At 51.1% G+C, this 22792-nt stretch overlaps 1 protein-coding gene across 2 annotated transcripts in view; it reads left to right on the forward strand.

Annotated features, from left to right (window-relative positions):
- The window catches only part of Trabd2b (TraB domain containing 2B), a 204417-nt gene extending 182084 nt beyond the window's left edge, over nucleotides 1–22333 (forward strand). For both annotated transcript variants that reach the window (XM_074080197.1, XM_074080196.1), the window contains 3 exons: nucleotides 5252–5342; nucleotides 8479–8745; nucleotides 17014–22333. In XM_074080197.1, the coding sequence (XP_073936298.1) occupies nucleotides 5252–5342; nucleotides 8479–8745; nucleotides 17014–17212 (557 nt within the window). In that variant the 3' untranslated portion in view covers nucleotides 17213–22333. The remainder of the gene's footprint in view (nucleotides 1–5251; nucleotides 5343–8478; nucleotides 8746–17013) is intronic.
- Nucleotides 22334–22792: the final 459 nt, after the last annotated feature.

Raw genomic sequence — 22792 nt, forward strand, 5'->3', positions numbered from 1 at the left:
GGCGCCCAAGCTACTCTGGAGACTGTGTAGGAACATCTGGTTCTCCCCTCCTCTGCAACCCAGCCCCCCATCATAGTCCTGAAATTGCCCTATTAATTGGTGTGTTGTTCTTGTTGAGCACTTGCACACTTTTCTCTCCAATCTGCCAAACCTTGGAAGGTATACATGTTTCTGACAATTTCCTGCTCCCAAAAGTGAACTCAGGATCCTTTGGAGCCATCAGGACCTCGGAGTGGGTGTGCAGTGAATGTGCAATGAACTAGGACCCCTCTGGGTTGAAGTCCAAGCCTTGCCTCTTACCATCTACATGACCTTGGGCAGGTCCCATCCCCTCTCATAGCCTCTATTTCCTCATCTGCAAAGAGGGGCACCTCCAAGGGCTGCTGTGAGGATGAAATGAAATGACATGATCCCAGGCTCACTTAATATGAGTAGTTTATACAGGCAGGAGGACCCAGGAAACCTTCTAGCACAACCCCATGTTGTGCTAGGGAAACTGTGTGGGGAAACTGAGACACACAGAGGAAAAAGAAACTTCCAAGGCCAGACAGTTGGTTAGTGAACCAAGTTTTCCATCCCGGCTCTGTCCTACTCTGCCTTCCCTTGTCAGAGGGCTGGGTGGGGCAGGAGGGCTGTGTGCTCTGTTCCCTGAACCTTGTGCTCTGGCGCAGGCCTGCTTGCACAAAAAGAAGGGAAATACATACTCTGAAATATCACAGGGACCCACCCACTTAGCTGGGCACATTTCCTGTTTGCATGTAATTGTCCTTTAAGTGGGACCCTGGCTGATCTCAAGGGAGACAAGCACCAAAACATTCCCATGCATTCCCCCTCTAGCCCTTGCTCCTTGCCTCACCTGTCATTCCCATGTTTCTATCTGAATCCCACCTGTCCTGGGAGTCCTGCCATAGGGCCCCTCCTCCAGAGAGCCTTCCCTGATGTCCTCAGCTATGCTCTTTGCTTTCACTTCTGGGTCCTCCTTCTCTCTTCTCTTCCTCCCTTTTCTGTTTATCTCTATCTGTGTCTTTGTATCTCCTTGCCCTGTCCTGTCTTTGTCTCTTTGTCTCCATGTCTCTCCCTGTCCATCTTTCCCTATTGTTGTTTCTGTACCTCTTTCTCCCTGTCTCTGGCCCTCTCCAATTTGTCCTTCTGCTTCTTTGGGTCCTGGGGCTCTCTTCCATGCCCTTTCTGTGACCATCTCTGCTCTTTTTCTCCCTACTTCCTCTCTCTGTCCCCATGGCTCTGTGTGCCCCATCCCCCATAAGCCTCCCTCTCCTTCCTCTTCCACTCTTCCTCATGGCCTCAGCAGATGAAATGGAACGTGTTTTTCTGCAGAGAGCTGGACCAAGAACAGCTGGAAGCTAGTGTTGGAGGGAGCCTCTGAGCTGTGGCCAGGAGACCTGGAGAACCTGGGCAAGCCAGGCAGACTGAACTCCAGTACTGTGAGGCCCCTTTGGAAACATTCCACCACCTTCCCTGCAGTTTCCAGGATAGGCATGGTGCCTTTTTCAGGATTCCTGACCTTGGAGACAAGCCCCAGCCCTGTTTGCCAACCCCTAGTGAAAGCATGGGCTGGACTCTGACTCGGACAGTCCAAGGGCCAATCTCCTGAGATTGGTGGAATCTGGAGGAGCATCACCAAGGGCCTGGGCTACAAAGAGGGGTCTCTTGGGGATAGGATGAGATCATGGAAAGGATATGGAGTAACAGGCTTTGTCACTCATTCATTCAACAAACATTTATGAAGCCATCACAGTGTGCCAGGCTTGGGCTTAGCTCTGGGGACAAAGATGAATCAGTCATGGCCCCACCCTCAAAGAGCTCTTAACCCCCATCAAATGGCTCATTGGGAGTACATTCTAACAAAGTCAGCTCTGGGGTGTGGGCAGGTCAGATTAGCTGGGGTAAGGAAGAACTAGAGAAAGGGATGATTTCTGCAGTCTGGCAGTAAGTGCCTGGGCAGTCAGGCATATTTAGGTGACATCGGGGTCTCTGGTAACTGGAAGGATGAGGTGGGAGGGGAGTCTGTCTAGGCCATCTTGGCTTGGCTAGTTGTGCCCAGTGCAGGCACAGGGCCAGTGTGGAGAGAGAGCAGGTAGGCAATGGAGAGGGTTGGGTGAAGCTGTTGGACAGATGGGTCTGGATTATGGTGGCAATTCCACATTTGTCAGCATTGTGTGATGACCTAGCCCACCAGCATGGATGATTTGTGCTTGGAGTAGTAGCAGAGTAAAGAGAAAGGAAGTCGAGGGCAGCTTCACTAAGACCATGGCTGGAGTGGGGCAGACACAGTGAGAAGCACAGCGGGCATGGGCACCAGGAGGTTTCAGCTCTCACCAGTTCAGCCATGAGTCCTAGAATGCCAAGTCCCAAAGAGGACAGGTGGTGGGAACATGGGCAGGGCATGCATGAAGCATGATTTGTACTACATAGTTCTGGGGTATTCCTGGGGTTATGCAGGGAGCAGTGGGGGGCACCATTGCCCCCAGGGGGAAAATGAGAGGAAGAAGGGGGTATGGCTCAGAGGAGGAGGAGAGGATGGAAATTTGAAAGGGCCACTCTTCATCACTTCCATTTTCTCCAAATATTTCCAGTCTTCAGTTTAGGGCACTAAGGAGAACAATATGATCTGGAACACTTGAGGTTGAGGGAATAGAAGATACTGCCACATGGTGCTCAGGGTCCTTTGGCATCCCATGAGGCCAGGCCTGGGCCCCTCTGAATACTCCTCTGCCCAGCTCTCGAGACCCACCAGGCAGACATGGGGACTGCAGTTGAGCCACAAGTCCCTTGTCTTTAAACACAGGTCTCCATAGAGGCGAAAGAGGACTTGCTTTGCTGCCAGGAACAGAGTCCAGGAGCTGCTGGCAGAGAGTCCTGCTGCCTGGGTTCTAGAGGCCATGCTCCTACTCCCTTCCACCCTGACAGTGCCAGGGGCAAGCAAGAGTGGGAACGGCTCCAGCTCAGCCAGGGACTTCTTCAGTGTGTCACTTAGGATCACACCCTGGCCTCTCCAAAGGACCTTCCCTCCTCCTGCCTCAGTGGGACTTTATGGCTGCCTCAGGAGCTAGCCAAAGGACTTTGGACTTATGGGAAAACAGATGCTGGTGCCAGGAAAACCCCTCACTAGGGTCACAGTCTGAGAAGGAGACTTGGAACTTGACAGGAGCCTTAGTCTTCTGTCCTCCACAGCACAGGTCAGGGGCAGAGCTGTGGATGGGCCTGTTTGTGCCTATGCTGTCCTCCTCATTGCAGTCAGCTTCCTTCATATGCTAACTCCCCTCCCAGCCTTTGTACAAGATGTTCCCCCTACCTGGGGCCCCCTTCTCCCTCTAATACTACCTCTTCCTATCCTTGCCTAGCTAGCAGCATCCCCTCCAGGAAGTCTGCCCTGCCTCAGGCTTTGGATACCCAGGGTGCCAACATAACCTCCTTTGCTGTCCTCTGCATGATAACTAGTGCTCAGATCCCAAGATCCCAAGATCCAGATTCTTGAGACTGAGAGGGCCTAACCTGTTCACTACTGTCCAGCACAAGATATGCACCCAGTCAGTGTTGGCTAAAACAATGAAATGAATAGGTGGGAAAAGGGAGGGAGGGGAATAGTTTTTCATAAAGGTCTTGAGTCAGACAAAAACCTCTCCCATAGAGTTAGAGGATCCCATGGACATCATGCAGCCCAATAACTGCCTCACACACAGAGGAAATTGAGGGCATTGGAGGGTACTAGGTATGCCGAAGGCCTCAGAGGGAATGTGGCATTCCCAGTGCAGTGATCTTTCCAGTGATCCCCAGGTGGGACTGCAGGGACTATAGCAGGCCAGCCAGGGATTGCTGTGTGAGGCTGGTAGGCCAGAAGGCTGAGGGCAGGCCCCTCTGATCCAGGCATCATGCAGACCCAGCTGGGCTGCCTCTGTGTTGGGAGCCTGTCCATTCCAGTCAGCTTGTTTGCTCTCTATTCTCCTCCACCTGCCTGGGGCTGTCGGCATTCTGACCTCCTTGCTTCTACTTGTCACCACCTGTCACAGGCAATAAGAGTCATGGGGCAGGGATGGATGAATGGTGAGCAGGAGGGGAGGGTGTTGCCTATGAGAGTGAGGTCCCCAGGCACAATCACAGTGAGAGTGTCCTGGGGCCCTGGGAAAACACCCAGTCTACTCTACCCTGCTCACATTAAAAAGGTGAGGAGACTGGGGCCCAGAGGCAGAGGGGCCTCCCAGGGTGCTGACTCCCAGCAACCACAGTCTCTTGGCCTCCTAAATATTATTCTTAACCCGAGCCTAAGAAAGGGTCACCTGGGGGTTCAGACTTTACACCTGCATCCTGCTGGAGGAAGGTCATTCCCTCTCTTCTGGAGCTTCTGACTGAATTAACCATGCCTGTATTCACAGTGCCTAGCACAGAGCTGGCCACAGAGTAGGTGGCTGAGTGAATGAATGATGGGGGGGTGTGAAATGGAGATCAGCCCTCTCCCGACACACACACTTCTGGAGGCCATCTCAGGAGGGTCATTCCATTTGTACCTCCCCCAAGCCACTGTCAGTGTCTGCTGAACCCTGCAATCAGTAGGGTTTTGCAGGTCTTATAATCAGTGAATCCTTAGTAGCTGTCCAAGGAGCTGAGCCATTGTGTGTGCTCCATAAATGTCAGATAAATGGTGAACAAATGATATGTGAATGCTTGGATCCAACCAGCATGTGCTGAGAATGTGCAAGGACATAACAATGTGGTCTCTGCCCCTTGGAGGCCTGTCAAGGAGACCCATGTAAACTTGCAGACCCTCACTCCTGTGCTAAGGAAGGGAGGCATGAATTGCTGATGGAACTTATAAACTATAGACCTACTGGGGCTGGAAGGTTTCTTAGAACTGGGCTCCGTGTGACTGCTAGAGGCTGCCCAGACTGGGCAGGCAGGGGCTATGATGGCCTTAGTGATGTGAGACACATCAGTGCATCAGGAAAGCCCTTGGGAGCCCTTCCCACATGCCAGTTACCATTCTCTGTAATTCCCACAACAATCCTAGACATAGTGATTACAATCATTCCCACTTTACAGATGAGGAAACTAAGGCATAGGGAGGTACTGCTTGTGCACAGTAGAGCCAGCATGTAGACCCAGGCAGAATGGCATCAGAGATCTCTACTGGTATAGCTTTCTGGCTTGGGCAAAAATCCAGGGGATGGCCCAAGGCTGTCTCCAATGGATGACACCCTGGCATGTGGCTGAACCTGCTTTCTGTCTTATGTTCCAGGTCACTTTTTGGGGAACAACACTGTCATTGATGTCCTGCGGCAGGCAGGGCTGGAGGTGGACCACACACCAGCCGGGCAGGCCATCCATAGGTAAGCAGTGGAGCATCTAGAGGCATCTTGGGACTAGCTGACTAGCTGCTGTCCATGTATAGGCTGTGCCTGACCACATGCTCTGTGGTCAATTCCCTCTGCTCAAGCCTTGGAGAGATTTATAAGTAAGCCTATGCTGAGATGGGACCTGGTGGGGACAGGCTTGACCAGGGACCCATAACTGGAGGCAGCTGGAGGTGGGAGAGCAGGCAGGAGGCTAGTGTGCAATCTTGATGGGAGGTCATGGCAGGGCCAGATGTGAGATGTGAGAATGGATGCAGCATTAGAAGTTGTGAGATACTTGAGACTCAGAGATCAGAGAATTGGTGGGGGAGGGTATAAGTGACCTCCAGATTGCTGCCCAGAGACACCATGGATGACCAGGTCCTGAATCCAGAAGGTGCCGTAGGAAGACATGCTGTGGCCTGGCCTCATCCCTGCTTCCAACCCCACTCCATGGCAGCCCTACTGCCCCATCCACTCCTGATCCTCACCTTTCTGCCACCTCTGACTATGCCCCTCACCCCTAACTTCCCTGCCAGGGCACACCCACTGTGTTCACAGAGCCTTGTTCCCTATCCTCAATTTCTGTAGTGTTTCCTGCCTGTTCACCATACCCCCCCCATGTGGGAACTGCCCAAGGCTAGTTACCTACAGCACCAGCACTAGACAAGAGCTAGGATCTGGGTCTTGGGAAGCCATGGTAGTCTCTGTCAGGATCCTCAGCTCAGCCAAATGCTCCAGTCTTTATATAACAACCTTCCTCACTAACCCACAAAAATGGTCCCATTGGAATTTTTACTCCTGTCCTTCAGGTTACAAGATTCAGAGTGTGAAAATAGCTTAATTAATCATAGCCAGTAACTATTGATTGCTCACTCTGTGCCAGGCTCTAAGCACATCTAATTCATTTAACCCTCACAACAACTTGGCAAGGCAGAAACTATGAGCACCCCCACCTTATAACTGAAAAACCTGAGCTCACAGGTGAAGTCATTGGCAGAAGGACACAAAGCTTGTGCAAGTGACAGTCTGACTCTAGGGCCTCTCTGGGCTGCCATTCACTCCTTATTCCCACTCTTGGAATGGATGTAGAGGCTCAGAAATGACTGAGACCTTGATCTACAAAGATGAAGTTGTCTGGGATCATGCAGAGCATGAGTGCTGGTTCGTAGCTCCAGGTCCATGCACCCCTGGCTCCATGACACTTCTAGAGGAACTTATAAACCCCAGAGTTGGGACTCAATCCCAGCCTCCCACACCTTCTCAACTTCTTAGTTAACCTGAAAAGACTATTCTTCCATTTGAGCACAGCACAAAGCAGTTTGCATGGGGCCGGGGGCAGGCCAGGCTAGTTTGAGGGGTGGAGGATGCAAGGTAGCCTCAGGGTCAAGGCATTCCTCAAGTTCCCTCCTCTTCCCTTGCCCTGCCCCTCCCTCCCACATCCCAAGGACCTTCCCCTTGAAGCTCATTGTGTGTGGCCAGGCCAGGGAAGGGGAGGAAGGCAGGCTTCACTGCTGGCAAGCCTCCATTTATCTCAGAGCCCAGGGATTAAAGGAGGGGTCCCCCCCTGCACCCCTACAGGATCTTCTCCAAGGGCTCTCAGCTTTAGTCTCCTTTCAGAGAAGCAAAGGAACTGGCAGGGCAGAGGGGGTGGGGATGCCGAGGAGTCTCCAACAATAAAAGCCATCCTAGACCACAGGTGCTTCCTGGAGCTATCTTTTTGTATGACTGTTTTGAATTATCTCCCCAACAGCTGCAGCATCTCCATAGCCTGGACCCTGGGAATCTGAGGTTGCCATGGGGGCTGTGAAAGGATAGACTGAGCTGATAGCCTTTTTTTCTTCAAAGAAAGAGAAGCCACTCACCCATCATGCAGTGTGACAGCAGGGTGGAAGAACAGTCTGCTTGCAGTCCTCAGTACCACCTTCCCTTGCCAGCTACTAACCCAGACACAATTTCTGAAATGACTCCTAGCCTTCCTCCAGAGTCAGATGTCCCCAAAGAACTCCACTGGGGCCATGAAGAGAAAAGAGTAAAAGGGAGAGTGTTACCAGGCTGAGAGGCATATATATACAGTCCTGTATAGATCAGGAATTCCATAAACATGCCTACGTGATGCTTTAGTGCCTCTCTGACAGTCAAGTCCTTTTGCTTGGTGGCCACCATCATAAGGAAGCATGGCAGGTGCCAGACACTGTGTTGGCCCTCACCTCGTTCATCCTCACGACACCAGTACAAAGTAGGTAGCAGCACTCCTTTCCTTTTACACCCAAGTGGTGCTTGAGATGATGGAGTATCCGGCCCTTAGTCACACAGGGCAACCTACAAGTTGCAGAGTAGCATTTGAACCATATCTGTCTACCTCCAGCTAGAACACTTACGACCTAGCTCTGCCTGGCCTCCACTGAAAAGGTGCATGTAGACTTCCATTGAACACACGTACAGACAGTGGAATGAATTGAAATGATGCAAGGAACACAACTAACTGCCACACTGTTGGGGTTCCTTACTGTTGTCAGGCACTATTCTAAGCACTTTGCGTTCACCTACATCATCCTCATGATTTCCCTGTGAGGGGTACAGACTGTCATATCCCTATTTTATAGAGCAGGAGACTATGGCACCGTGCAGGTAGATAACTCCCCTACAATCCATCAGCCAGAGTTGTTGAGTGAGACATTGCCAAAAATCATAAATGTCTGCGGCTCGCTCTCCCACCTCCTTCTAATGTTGGCTCAACTGTCACCTACTGGTGACAGAGCACCTTCCCTGACCAGCCGTCTCCACCCCCACACTCTCCCACCTGTCTCTAACTAATGTTAGTCTTAGCTGTGTGGTCACCTGACATTCTGTCTTCTGCTTTGGAATTGGAGCTGTGAGAGGGCAGGGTCTAGGTATCTATTTGGGTCACTGCTGATATTCAATTCCTAGGAAAGTGCCAGGCTCAAGAAGTATTTATTGACTAAGCAGATGAAAGAATGGCTCAATGCTCCTTCTGTGCATTCCAGATGATGGTTTTCCTGGATCCTTCTGGCTTGACCCAGCAGGGCCCCCTGGCATTTTCTCCTACCATGGTGAATCACATTCCCTATCACAACTGCATGACATGCTCGTGTGCTGTTTCCTTTTCCAGCCCTGCTGCTGCAAGCCCAGCACCCGCTCCTGAAGGAACCTCTGCCAGCCCAGCTCCAGCAACCCCAGCTGCCATCCCCACAGCACTCTCTGCGACTCCTACTGCCCCACCTGAGGAGGAGGATCCAGCCCTATCCCCGCATCTCCTGCTCCCTGACAGCCTCAGCCAGCTGGAAGAGTTTGGACGGCAGAAGAAGTGGCATAAGAGGCAGAACAAACACCAGCGGCCTCGGCAGTTCAATGACCTCTGGGTTCGAATTGAGGACAGGTGAGCAGAGGAGCATCAGGTTGACCAGAACCAGGTATCAGTATCCCCCAGGACTGTGCTCATTGTTACCAGATGAGCCCTTCTTTCAGCAAGCAGGAATGGGGTATCAGAGAAGAAACTTCTGGGTTGGTTCTCCCCCATCCACAAAGGATCCCCATGGTTGTCTTTTGGGGTTTTGAGAACACATTCACATCTGACTTTGCAGTTTTATTATCAAAATGAGTGAATACACTTCTCTGCACCTTTAAAAGAAATAGCCAGGTATGGTGGTGCACACTGGCACTCCCATTACTTGAGAAGCTGAGGCAGGCAGACTGCGAGTTAGAAGTCAGTCTGAGCTGTATGTAGTGAGACCATATCTCAAAAAAAACCAAAAAACAAAAAACCACAACAGGTTGCCATGCCAAAAGTCCTGAGCTCCTCTTGTCTGAGAGGTGTGAACAGGAGCAGGGAGGTTGCAGAGAGGACCCTACTCTGGGAGAGAGGTAAGGCAGATGGTGACCGATGTCAGGGCTCCATCTCAGGAGTGTTTGTGGAAAACCTTGTTGTAAACAAGCCGGTCCTAAGAGGCCCCTCCCTCCTTTCTATAAGCTCTTCCTGTCACCACCACCCACTCAGACTATCTGTCTTGAAAGCTCCTGCTGTCACCAAGATGCTGTCTGCATCCTCCACTATCATTCTCTTTACATCCAGATCAGTCTCCCTGTGGGGCAGGACTCTCTCCAAATGCAGAACAGTGTCATAGTGTCACCAGAGCACTGAATATCCCAGGGAGGACTATCAGTGAAAGAGCAGAGTTCTACCCACTGTGGTAGCCCAGCCCTGGACAGTGGATTCCTGGAATCCACAGTCCCCATCTGGACCCTGAAGATATCATCCACAATTTTCCTCAGCAACTTGGGCAGAATCATCTTTGGTAGTTGTTAAATAAATAAGCAAATCCCCAGGGCTGGTGGAGTGGCCTGCCTAGAAAGCATGAGGCCCTGAGTTCAAACCCCAATGCCACAAGTAAACATACAAGCAAAACTCCAGCTCCCTGCAGGCCTCATAGGTGAGAATTTGCAGGCCGGACCCAGAGAGCTTTGTACATGGATACCTGGAGGCTCTTCTGAGTAGGTTTGGGAAGCTCTAGCCAAACTCAGAACTTATTCCCCTAGAGTGGGAAGGCCTGTCCAGGGCCACACAGAGAACTAGGGACTGCTTACACTTCCCACTTCCTGGTTCTCCTACAACCAGGCCTATAAGCCTCTGACAAAGGTTGACATAGTCCAGCCTCCTATCATAAAGGGTAAGGTATACACTGTCTTAAAAAGGACTTCCAACAAATAATCAAACCCACTGAGCCTTTGGGTTTTAAAGCCCCTACCTTGGGTTACTGGAAAATGTACTTCTGTGGAGCCCTGGCTGGCCCTGCCTGCCCAAGTCGGAGGCACTGCTGTAGCAGAGGCATTGCTGTAGCTATATTAGCTACGACGCATTTGGGTCAGCTGCCCAGCATGGGCATAGAGTTACAGAGAGCTACTTCTTTCAGTGGGGAGTGGGGCTTGCAAGTCGCCAGCCAGGCTCACACAAGAGGACCTGGCAACCCATTAAGAACTGCAATTAAGCTGGTCACTCAGAGCCCTGATGGACTTGCCAAGGTGACCAGGAGACCAGCCAGTGGTAGTTCCAACCCATGGGGTGACAGAAGACTGAGCTGTCAGCTCCAGCAATGAGTCCCCAGCCCCTAACCATGTCTGAAAGGTAAATGTGGGCAAATGACTCCAAACAGTTTCCTTTTCACAACACATGGGTCTGAAATACACAGCCTGGTGTCAGGAGAAGAAAACAGCTTTTCTTTGGCAAAGAGGGGAGCTCCTTCTCCATACCAACAGGTAAATTATGGTTGGCTAACTTTCCTTCCTCCAGCTTGGTTGGAGAAGAAAGTTTCCACCAAAGGGCAGCCTGTTTATAAGTTTCTTGCTGGTTCTTGGGGAAGAAGGTCCTGAGCTCCCCCAAGAAGCCCTGGAGCAGGCTCCAGGCTCCAATGCTCCCAGAGGATCACTTCACCCTCCTAGAGTCCCCAAGTTTCCAATTTCCTGAGAGAGAGCAGAGGACAGCTCTCTGGGGACAACCAGGGTCTCATTTGATGTCCTTCTATCAAGCCATCTTCCTTGGAGCTTTAATTCATTCAGTTTTCTCGTTTTCTTCTCCCTAAATCCATCAGGAGCTATCCTTCCCCTCTTGCCTCTTCTTGCTCATCTTCTGCCTACAGTCCTGTGTCAGGGTCCTGATGGGTCTCCTGGTTGGAGTCTTACTCTTGCCCATCATCTGTTCCTGCTCAGCTCGAGATTCTGCAGTGCCCCCTCCAGCACCAAGAATACTTGCCTCCACATAGGACCCTCACCTCATTTCTTTCCTCCTCACTGTCCCTCCTCCCGGGGCTCACACCTTGTTTGCTGACCACAGCAGGTGATGCCCTGGCCCTCCACCACTTTGTACTGCTTCTCTCTGCTTGAGATGGGATGCAAGTGGGCCTTTGTCAATCTCCCGGTCTGTGAGAGGCAGTTACATCCGTCACATCCCAATCCTGCCAAGAGTCGCCGAAGGCAGGCCTGTTTTATGTGCAAGGAAACAGTTTCAGCCAGATCAAGGACAAGATAGTGATAGAGAGTCAGAACCCGCACTCAGGCCTAACACTGAGGGTAGCATTTGTTACCCACCATGTTAAGTATGCCCCTCCCATCTTCATCTGCCCGAGTTCTCCCTTCCTCCTCCAACTCCCCATGGGGAGGCTCTGTCAAGGCACCATTGTCCACATTGCAGCTCCTCACTTGTTTTTCTAGGCTGGGGAGACCTGGGTACCAGATCTGAATTGGACTGCTCAGGGTACCCAGAGGGTACCCTGGGGTACCTTGCTGGGGGATTGTTGACTGCATGTATGAGCAAGAGGAGGAGAAAGAGTACATCAGGGATGTGAACTGCAAGTGGCTGGGACACCACCTGGAGCAGGCTTGGCCTCCCCTCGCCCCTCATTACCCAAGATGTAAACACAGCAGAGGAAGTTTAGAGAAGCAGCAGCCCATGGCAGGATAATTTATGGGGACCTGTGGAAAGGGCCAAGCGTGTGTCCCCAGATGGCTGCATGGCAGCAGAGCATTCTCCAGGATCCCCCACCTCCGAGAGCCAGAGGGGAGCAGCAGGGAGGGGTCAGGGAAGAGGCTATTTCCCTTAAAAGTGGACCCTGTGACAATCCTTCAGTGTCTTCTTTCGTGCAGTTAGAGCTTTGACCAGCCTCTGGAGGTCATAGCAGCTCTTATTCTCTGAGTGCACAAATCTCCAGTCACACAGGTGTGCGTGCGTGTGTATGGTGAGGGTGGATGTTGCATACATAAAAGGGCAGCATGACTGGCCGGATCCAGATTGGAACCACAGTGATAATATGCAGGTGCAGGAGAGAGAGTATCTTCCAAGTTCCGGGCATGGACCAAAGCAAGGCCCAGAGGCGGGCGTCAGTAAGTGGCAGACACAGAGCCTTGGGGAGTGCTTCCAGGCAGGTGCAGAGGTTGCAGAACACACATGCTTCAAGGTTCATTGCCTCTCTAGGCCTGTTTCCCCTGAGGCTTGAGTACATGGTCAAAACCCCCAAAGAGGGGATGCAACAGTGTTATTCTCGCTGGGCAGGCTCTATACACCTCCTTCTGGCCTGTCCTTCCTGCCCAAGCTCTGGTTCCTCTTAACACAATCAAGCCTTGTCCTGTGATGGTCCAGGGTGGTCCAAGTCTCCATGTGAAGCCAGGATCCCATCTGAATAGAGATGGGAGATGTCCTCGTGTGTCATGAGAAGCAGAGTCATTCAGTGAATAAAAGCACAGACAAATTCAAGCAGAATGGGGTTCAACTCCCAGCCCCTCCTCATACTTGCTTTGGGGCTGAGACAGCAAGTGAGATGATTGCTGTAAAGGAGGAAGACAGCACCAGCCCAGCAGTGACAGTAGAATAGCTGCTGCTGATGTGAAGACTTGAGTAAGACATTGGGTGGAAGCTGCAAACTCCCCCAGTCTAACATGGGTACATACTGGTCTCCCAGCCCTGTGGTGAGTGCTGGTGTGGGAAAGGGACAGATGGCTCCCCAGATCATGTCACTAGAAGAGCCCTGGAACCTCAACTCCTGGGAGACCCTTGCCATTCCCATCTTCTCTCTGGGCCCTGTGTTTTCATCTCAGAGATGGACAGACCCTTCTAGCTCAGGTCCATTGTGAAGCTATTAGAAAACATGCCAGACAGTCAAGGGAGAGAAGGGTAAAGGCATTCCCAGGAGACCGCGGGGACAAGGTATGAAGACTGGTAGGTCCTAAGTTCCAGGAGGTTGAACTGCAGGCAAGCTAGCATGATAGCTGTTTGCCTGCTTCTGTCCTGCTTGGCCCAGAGAAGCTGAGGTCTAGTTGGGAATCACGGTGGGGTCTCCTCCAACTGGATCACATGGAGGCCCTATCACCCAAGCCCTGCGTGCACAAGGATGGTCTCCCCTGCATCTCTGAATATCTCTAAGGAGGTATTTGGAGGCTAGCCCCCTCCCCAATTCCACCTCATTTCCCTGGGACTCTTTCCAAACAATAAAACCCTACTCAGCCTCCAAGGGAGCATTTTCATCTTTAGTTTTCAAAGTGTGAAAACCAAAAAGTGCGCCCCAAGGCACAGGCACCAGCCCCTTGTTTTGGCAAGAAAGCCAACTCCTATAGGCCCAGCACCTAGCTGTAGATGGTTCTTGGAGACCTCTAGTGCCAAAATTCGCCCCTACTCCAGGGAACCCCTAGAAGGAACCTCAAGGGGCAGACAGCTGACACTGTCCCTGGAACCAGCCTTACCTTTCTGTGCTTTTGCTTGGGCTTCTGCCTAAGGTCTACATCTGGCTTTTACTGCTGAAAAGTAGTTTGAAGTCCCTGGGTCTGTTTCTGCTCCCTCACTGTAGAAATGGGGAAACTGAGGCCTGGAGGTCAGTGTTTGCCTAAAGTCATACTGCAAGCCAGGGACATAACCCAAACTAGCCTGAGTCTTCTGCCTTCCGTCCAGCCAGAGGTCCTGTCAGCTCAGAGCAGACTTGGCCCCTTGGTGCCAGCCATCTGCAGAGCCTGGGAACACTCAGAGTGTTTGGTTTGGCCAAGGCCGCTTTGCCATGAGACAATTTTCCCCAGCATGAGCCTGAAAGGGGGGGTGGAGATCTGGACTAGGGGACCAACTTTGTGAGCAGAGTGGGTCGAGGAGGCGGGTGGGGGCACTTGGAGGGGCTCGGCCCCCTTCCCCAGTCCCACTTCATTTCCCTGGGACTCCTTCCAAGCAATAAAAAACCCACTCAGGCTCCAAGGGAGAATTTTCATCTTTGGTTTTCAAAGTGTGAAAGAAAATGCCTTTGGGCTCCTTGTGAGACATAGTTTTCATAACTCCAACTTGGTCTTGCCCTCCAATAGCAGGGCCAGACTGGGCCCAGGCTCCGACCACTTCACAGGGCATTTGGGCCTGCTGCACTGAAGCTAGTCCTCCGAGCCACTCAGCTGCCCAGGCTGGAACATGGGGTGGCAGCTAGGAAGAAATTTTTATGGACTTCTTGTTGTGGGGGGTTTTTTGTTATTGTTGTTTTTAGTTGTTTTTTTTTTTTTTTTCATTAGAAAAGAAGGGAGGATAGAGGCTGAGGTAATGATCCCTGCTGGATGCAGGCACTAATCCCTTCCAGAGGTTCAGACCTGATGAGACCCCAGGCAGCCTCCACCCATGGTGTGTGAGCTCTTGCAAGAAGCAGTGCACTCATTCAAGCTTGCTCAGGGCTCAAGGAGCTGCAGTACCATGGGGGCTCAGGCTGGAGAGACACCTGGCCCCAGCACATCCTTACCTCTTTGAAGGTTTGCGAGAAACCTTACCTCTTTCAAGCTCGGTTTCCCCATCGTGGAAGTGGGAAGAATAATGAAATGACACAACAGGTGTAGTACCAAGTACAGTGTATGCCAACACATAGTCAGTGCTCTATAAGTTAGGGACAGTATACTAATGAGACACAGGCACAAAAAGATGATGATGGTAAAAATTGCCAATGCCATCTCATACCTTCTGGGTGCCAGGCACTGTTCTAAGACCTCACAGATAGAAATCATAAAATATATACTTACCAAACAATGAGGTCTCTGGGAAACATACAAGGGTTTGTAGGACCCTTAACTTTTCCAGATGGCCTTGAGGGACATGGAGATCAAAGGCCTGAAGGGAGTGAGTGAGGCAATAGCACTCTGGAAGTGAGTGGGACAATGGCAACAAGACAGTGAGTGTGACTGGGAGTGCAGGTATTGGGGAACTGTAAAAGGTGCTATCAGCTCAGTGCAGAGAGAACATGACAGGTCCTGTGCAGTCCGTAGGCTAGCATGGGCAGGAGGCAAAGCACACTGAATTCATGAGTTAAGAGAGGCATTAGAAGCCCCCTAGGCCACCCTTTTCCACATGCACACACTGTTCACCATACCTGCATCCTCTGGGAAGGAGAAGAGTTTGTTCCCTCCCCTTCTGATAACTCCTCTGGGACTTTCCAAGGACAGAAAAAGATCGTGGTACTCTAGGTTGGAAAGAACCTCATAGCCAGAACTCCACCAGAGCAGAGTGGAGAGGGAGGGCTGGGCAGCCATGAGGACCCCTTCCTTTCCTGAGTTCCACCAGGCCCACACAGTACCTAGAAGCCATTTGAATGCCCACTCCCAAGCCAAGGTCCCATCCTGAGCCTAAGAGGAGGCAGGGGTATGCTTGGTGATTCCCAGGCTCCCCAGTGCACCCATACAGTCTGAGATGGAGCCTGAGCTGTGTAGGAGCATCCACTCAGGATGGTGGCATGGGCTGGGTTCTGGTTGGACCTCATGCCCATCCCAGAGAAAGGTAGGCAGGGGTGCCCCAGAAGACCTGGGAAGTATAAGCCTGTAGGAACTGAGGGCAAGCACCAGGAAACAAGCAATGCTCTACATAGAGTACACCACCCATGCTTCAGACCCCATGGAGACTGCCATTGCCCCATGTCTACCAGGCTGTCCTATAGGCTTCTAAGGAGGGCCAGGCCTCTACCTGCCCACCTATGAATGACCATCTATGTGGACCTGGTTCATACCCTGGCCTTGTCCTGTGTCCTGGGTACTTAACCTCTGTGCTTCATTTTCATGGGCAACAGTGGCCCTGCCTCTTAGTATTGTCGCTAGGACTAATTAATGCATGTGGCAGGTAGTTTGCACAGAAGCAGCACAGGAGCAGGGACTGTGAGGCCTTCCCTCACCTGCTGGGAGGGCCCTCCCCATGTGCAGATTTTCTCTGCAGCAGTGCCCCCCCCCCCACACCCCGCCAAGGCTTCCCTGGCCCTGTGTTGGATTAGAGCCTCCTGCTCCTGCTTTCCTCGAGGTGGGCTCATGGGGCCCTCTGTCTGCATCTCCTACCTGGTAGGGATCCCTGCAGACAGGCTGGACATTGCTTGGAGCCCCAGCCCCTTTCTTCATTCCAGAATGTGTCCCTCATGTCCTCAGGACTGTCATACTGCTCCTCGTGTGACCTGTCTTTGTTATGCCTATCCCCTCTAATCTTTGGCTCCTGCCTTGCCTTCTGTCTCTCTGCTCATCCATTTCCTATCTGTCTCCTTGTGGACCTGAGCCCTGCCTGCCTTCCCCTCAACTTCTCAAGGCCCCCACGTGCTAAGCTCAGCCTGCCAAGTCCTTCCTGTCAAATCTTCTCTCGTTTTCCTCTGTCTCCATTCCTCCCTCTTCTCTATCACATAAGCTTTCTTGAGCCAAAAATCTCTCCCGTTATCTCTGAATCTGGATTCTATTTTCACAAGTCCGTGCTGGGCTCAGAGATGCTTGTCACGTGGTGGTTATGATGATGAGTATGGTGAAAATGGTAGCATTGTTTGTTTTCTGACAGCAGCCAAGGAGGGGAAGCAGCAGGAAGCAGGAACACCTGTGGACAGGTGTAGAGGCTGAGTGTGCTGGAGACTCCAGAGCTATCTTCTCCCTAATACTAATCCTTTCTTCCTGGAATCCATCCTGGTGATTGGTCATGGGTAGGCCTGGCCTGTCTCTGGAGCCTAGCACAGGAGCTCAGCTGTGCTACCTGCAGAGCTATGAGTGGCCCATTTTCCCCATCCAAGCCCCTTGTTTCCTTCTCTTTCTCATGAGAACATGTAGATCTGATAAAAGTAGATATGAGTCCCAAAAGCCTCTGTCCAGGATAGACTGCTGACTGCTACTCTGCCCTGTGTTTCCTCCCTTCCAGCACCACCATCTCACCACCTCCACTGCCCCTCCAACCCACCCCCAGCTCCAGGACTGCCAAGCCCCCCTTCTCAGACCAGCTACAACAGCAGGACCTCCCAGGCTCTGCCAGCAGCTCAGCATCTACCCTGGACCTCCTCCCCGCCATCACTGCCACCATTGCTGCACCATTCCTGCTGCATACCCTGGGACCCTCTTGACCTTGGCCACCTCTTCAGAGAAGCCAGAGAAAACACAGGAGGGCTGCAGCCATACCCACCACTCCTGCCACCACCTCCAGGGCGGTGCCTGACACTCGAGGCAGTTCACAAGGGACCTTTAGAATTCTAGAGCTTTATTGTACCCAAATTACATCTTCTTTTTTGTAGAAGGTCTTAATTTCCCATAGTGCTATGGGGCTCTTTTGTAAAATATGTGTCCATATTAAAAGAGAAAAATGTATTTATTCTACCGATAAAACTATTTTTATGTGGCCTATGTTATAATCCCCAAATTAGCCCCAATGCCAACCCAGGGCAAGGATTCCAGGTTACCAAGACATCTGTGCCCTCTGAAGATCATGATTTTAAACTGGCTTGCTCCTGCATGGCTGAAGCATCCTAGCTTCTCCCACTGCAGGGACCTCAAGGGCAGAGCAGACAGACAGGTTCAGTTTTTTGAGGCTGGATTCAGGGACCCAAGGCATGGATGCAACCATCCTCCTCTTCCCTGGATGCATCTAGGGCTTGGGACATGCTGTAGGAAGAGAATGCTGCTATTTTGAACCCTGAGCATCTGTGGACTGGCTCTCCAGAGCTCTAGGTGAGTGTTTCAACCAAAAAGGGGTGGGGGGGGGAACTGGGGCAACTAGGACACTGGAGCTGAGGGAGGCGACCCTACTTACATGTACAGATGGCTACATTAAAATCCAAAGAGAGTGAGTGGGGCTGCTGAATGGAGTGAACTGGGCCAAGGGACAGGAGTGAACACAGAGGCAGTTTAGGGATGGGGGCTCCGAGGACCACTGTTATGGTAATAACAGTGGTACCAAGAGCCATTTGTCCAAAACCTACGGTGTGGCAGGCATTTTGCACTCACTGCACAGATTTTCACACAGTGCTATGAGATGTAATGATCCCTATTTCACAGATGAGGAAAACTAAGCCCAAAAGAGGGGAAGGGACTTGCCTAAGGTCACCAGCTCCATATCAGTGTGTAGAAAAATAATCCTTGTCTTGTAGTCTGTGTTTGCCATATTCTTTCTGCCAGGGAGGGTCCAAGGAGGACAGACTTCACTCATACTGGGATCTATAGTATGAGGCTTTCCCCACCAGACAAAGAGACCATTTGACCAGTTATTCCTATTGGTCCCTGTGGCCAAAGGGCTCTGGGCAGCAGCATGAGCTACCTACCCTCTGCCCCAACTTGCCACATTTTGGAGCCAGTGAAAGTCTTTCCTGCTAAATTTGAGGCTGGGGATGGGGCACAGTCATGGGATCCTGGGAGGCAGAGAAGTCAGTGGGAACAGGCAGGCAGCTGAGACAGAGAGCTGTACCTAGCCTCTCTGCTCCCCAGAGCAGTAGCTAAGGAGCCACAGGACTCCTCTGGGCCAACTCCAACCCTCGAATCCCTACCTGGGCTGGTACTTACTAATAACCTACAGAGTCGTAGGTCCAAGAAGCAGAAAAAAAATAACCTTCACTTAACAGATCATAACAACAGTAGGTAATACTAAGGCCCAGAGAGGAGATACTTCTCCAAGGCAACACAGCAAGGTAACACAGCTGACTCCAGCCTAGTGCTCCCCAGCCTCACTACACATGGATTTCCTTGCTTCATAGTGCCTATTTGGCTCCAGTGATATCATGCCCAGCTTGGCACCTGTCTGTCTTTTGAAGCGGTAGAATTCTGGGCTGCTCATTGGATGATCAGAGGTTCCACAAGCATCCTGGCAGACAGCTGAATTCTTTCCAGCTCAATCCCAGTAGACAGGTTTGAGCCTGAGACCTGGCAGGAGGCTGGAGCTCTGCTTTAGAGAGATGGTCCAGTCAGCCCCATGGGCACCACACACTAAACTGAACTTGACCTCAGTCAGGTCTGGAGTCACTTTATCCTTGGCAAAAAATGCGACTTCCTATTTCTGAGCGGGAAAGGGCTTAGCTGACTTATAAAGCAGGCTCAGAAGTTGGACATCAAACGGATCATGCAGAGCGCTATTGGGATGAGATAAGTGTAAAGGAATTAAAAACACACAGGCCAGATTCCGCTCTGTTTGGGGCAGAGTATGGCATGAGCTGTATGGAGATCAAGCTTGAGGTTAATTAAAGATGAAGCATTTGGGGAAACAGTCCAGGCACCTGACCGTGTGCCCAGATCTGTGCCAGGCATGTGTTCAAAAAGGTGAATTAATGTAGCATGTAATTACTGTGCACACACAGTGCCAGGCTCAATGCACGTGGGCTGAATGTAACCACCCTCCTGGGTCTAAAAGAACTCATGTCAAGATGGGACAAGCATCCCCACCCTAGATTATGCTGTCCCGGCCCCCAGTTTCAGGCCAGTTCAGCCTCATCTTTCCAGATTCCTCCTTTAGGAAGACTGGAGGGGATTCCAAACTCTCCCTCAAACGAACAAAAAGTGTTTAGACTTTTTGATGTGCCAGGCATGGTGGTACATGTCTGTAATTCCAGCACTCAAGAGGCTGAGGTAGAAGGATCACAAAAATGAAAAAGAGAGCGAGAGTCCAAGAAATTAGGTAGACATGTTCTAAGAGGAGAGCCAGAGCCAATTTTGGCTTAGACATCTTGAGCCAAAGTTCACTGGTCCCTTAGGACCACTAGCTGGCCAGGATTTGAGATGAATTCAACTTGCTGACTTATGTCCCAGGAGACCTGAGGCATATAAACTGAAATCTCCATGGCTGAGGCACTTGAATTTCTCATCCTGCACCAGAGAACCACTATAAGCAGCCACTCAGACCTTTGGAATGTTCTGTGTGCCTAGCCTCATAAAATGCCTCTGTTCCTTTGAGAGCCTCATGGGTACTTCTCAAATGTCTGTGTTTGACCTTGAGGCAGATAAGAAAGATGGAAGGCTTGAGACCCAGCAGATTAAGTGACCTTCCTAAAGGTGGGCAATGTATTAGTGGTGACCCAGGTCTCCTGTCTCTTGGTAAAGTTGACAGTATGGCCAAGGGCCTTTCCAGGGCAGGTCACAATGGCCATGTCTTCTCCAATGGCTGTCCTGATTCACCAGCATCCTGGTGAAGGCAGGGACAGCTCCATCATCTATGATGAATGTATAAGAATCAGGCTCCAGGGAGGTGCAAAGGGCAGACAAGACCCCCCCCCCAACCCCAAAGGTCAAAGATCCAGAGTATAATGCATGGAACCTATGCTGACCAGGCACATTCGCCCTCATACTGAAAGACCCAGCACATATTTTTATGCCAAATACTCTCACCTACTATCTCCTCGCCTCATCTAGACTTGGGTCATCCTAGGAGTTCAGACCCTTTGTCCCACTTGCCCAGACTCCAGCCAGTGCTATTGTCACAACAGATCCCAAAGAAGAGGGGAAAGTCTTTCCACCAAAAGGAAAACTTATTTTAAAAACAGAAGTCGACTCAGGAGTTGTAGTTTTGATGCGATCCTGTGTGTCAGAGAACAGGATAGTTCTTCAGTGATAGTTTTTCAGTGACCATGAGATAAGAACCAGAGTCCTTCATTAAGCATCCTGGACCCTTCATGATCCATCACAGCTGACCCTGCCACCCTGTGCCTGGATGGATAGAATTGTATTTGTCATTTCTAGAATGGATGGGATGTTTACAGAGCCTCCCTAGACCTGCATACTTCCTTCTCTTCCCCCCAACAGTTCATCCTATGAGGACCATCTCAGATGACATCCCCTTTGAGTCATTTGTGCTCTCTTAGCATCTGTCACATACCCATTGCCCAGTGTTACAACTGTCTACTTGTGAAACTTCTCCCCTATGGGTCTGCAAGCAATTCCATGGCAGGGGCCGCATGAATTGTGTTTTGTATCCTCATCTGACACAAAGTAGGTGCTCAATAGTTGTGCAGAGAGGAAAAGAAGGAGGAAAGGAATCAGAAAGAGGGAGGAAGAAAGTAATGTAGGCAGGAAAGAAGGGGAGAGACATTTCCAGCAGGACCAGGAGGTTCACCAAATAGAGATATGGTAACCACTTGGAGTTTTGGCAAGTTACTGATGTAGGTGACATTGAGGTGCCTTCTGGCTCTATATGTCTCAGGTTCTTTGAACATTGTTATTTTTCCAAAAATTCATCTAGGCGGCCAAAAATATCACCCTGGCTGGCTGTCTAAACCAGTAGGGTTTGGGAAGCAGTCCAGCTTCCCCTCCCACACTCCTGCCACCACCCCTCCTTTCTTCAAAAGCCCAGCCAGGTTTGCCATGAGCCAGTAGGCCTATCTGCTGCCCAGGGGCAGGAGGGACCTTGGGAGATGGGGAGGGCTGTACTAGAACCTAGGCCCCAACCCCAGTTCAGAGCCCTTTCTCTCTCTGCCCCCTGACCCTAGGAGAGCGAAGAGAAGGTTTGAGAGATACAGATGGGCCCCTTCCTGGCTCTTTTCAGGGAGTATCAGCTCCTCACACCCTTTCTCCAAAGGCAAGCTAGGCTTTTCCTCTCCAGAGATACTCTGGATACTGCTTGTTGTGCTAGGTGACCCTGGACAGGTCTCTGCTGCTCTCTCAGCCTCCATTTCTTCATCTGTCACATGAAGCTCAGAGGGGGATGCCATGTATAATCTTGGGGCTCCAAGAGGTGAAGTTCAACTCCTCCTCAGGCTCAGGGCTTGACTTTTCTCCCAGGATCCATCCCGCGACCCGCCAGGCTGCCATGGGCTAGGTGTGTGGTAGACAGGAAAGGTAACTGAACAAGTCTTATAGGCTCTCCATCCCAAGTCCTGCTGCTGGGAACGTGGGTTATGAGCAGAATCCAAATCTGAGCTGCCAGGGACCAGCATCTCAGACCTCTTGGGTCCCTGGTGGCTGGAGTGGGCAGGGGAAGCTCTTGGCCAAAGGTGGCTGCAGCTCAGAGGAAAGAGGCAGAGCCACTGCCCTTCCTGAGTCTCACAGAGCTTACAGATAGTCCCAGCTTCCCTGACCTCACACACAAGCTTCAGCTCTCTCTGTATTTGGAAAATACTCATGGTGTTGTTCTCTAATCACCTCTTCCCTCACCGCTGTGAATTGTCATGAAGAGTTCTATAAGAGTATAATAGAAGACAAAGAAAGATGCTATTAATGTTATTTTGCCAAAAATATTTTTGTAGCATAATATATTAATAAAAACATTATGAAGTGGACTCGATGTTTCTGTGTGTTGAAGGTTCCCCTCCTTTCCTGCTAGGGAAAACTTGAGGAAATTGCCTGTGCTGTGAGATGGAATTGCCCGTTGTGGAGGACTCGATGGGCTCACTTTCCATACACAGGACTTGGGCAGGAGCCTGATGACTGGAGAGGACTCACAGCAAGGGATATGTGGATAGCCTGTGCCAGCCAGTGAGCTGCCTGCAAGGTGGAGCAGGCACCACGCAAGGTGATACACATAGCTAGGACCTGGAGTTCACCCATGAGGCCTCCCTTTCACTTGTCCCTCATTCACCAGACCTGTGATTATTCCTTATTGATTCTGCCTAGCTCTCTCCATCTCCATAGTTTCTCCCTGGCCCAGGCCTTCATGGGAACCACTGCCATCTATACATATGTCTCTTCTAATCCCTCTCTCCTCTGCAGCCAAAGTGAGCTCTACAAGCCAC

Source organism: Castor canadensis, chromosome 7 (genome assembly GCF_047511655.1).
Source record: "Castor canadensis chromosome 7, mCasCan1.hap1v2, whole genome shotgun sequence".
Lineage (NCBI taxonomy): Eukaryota > Metazoa > Chordata > Mammalia > Rodentia > Castoridae > Castor > Castor canadensis.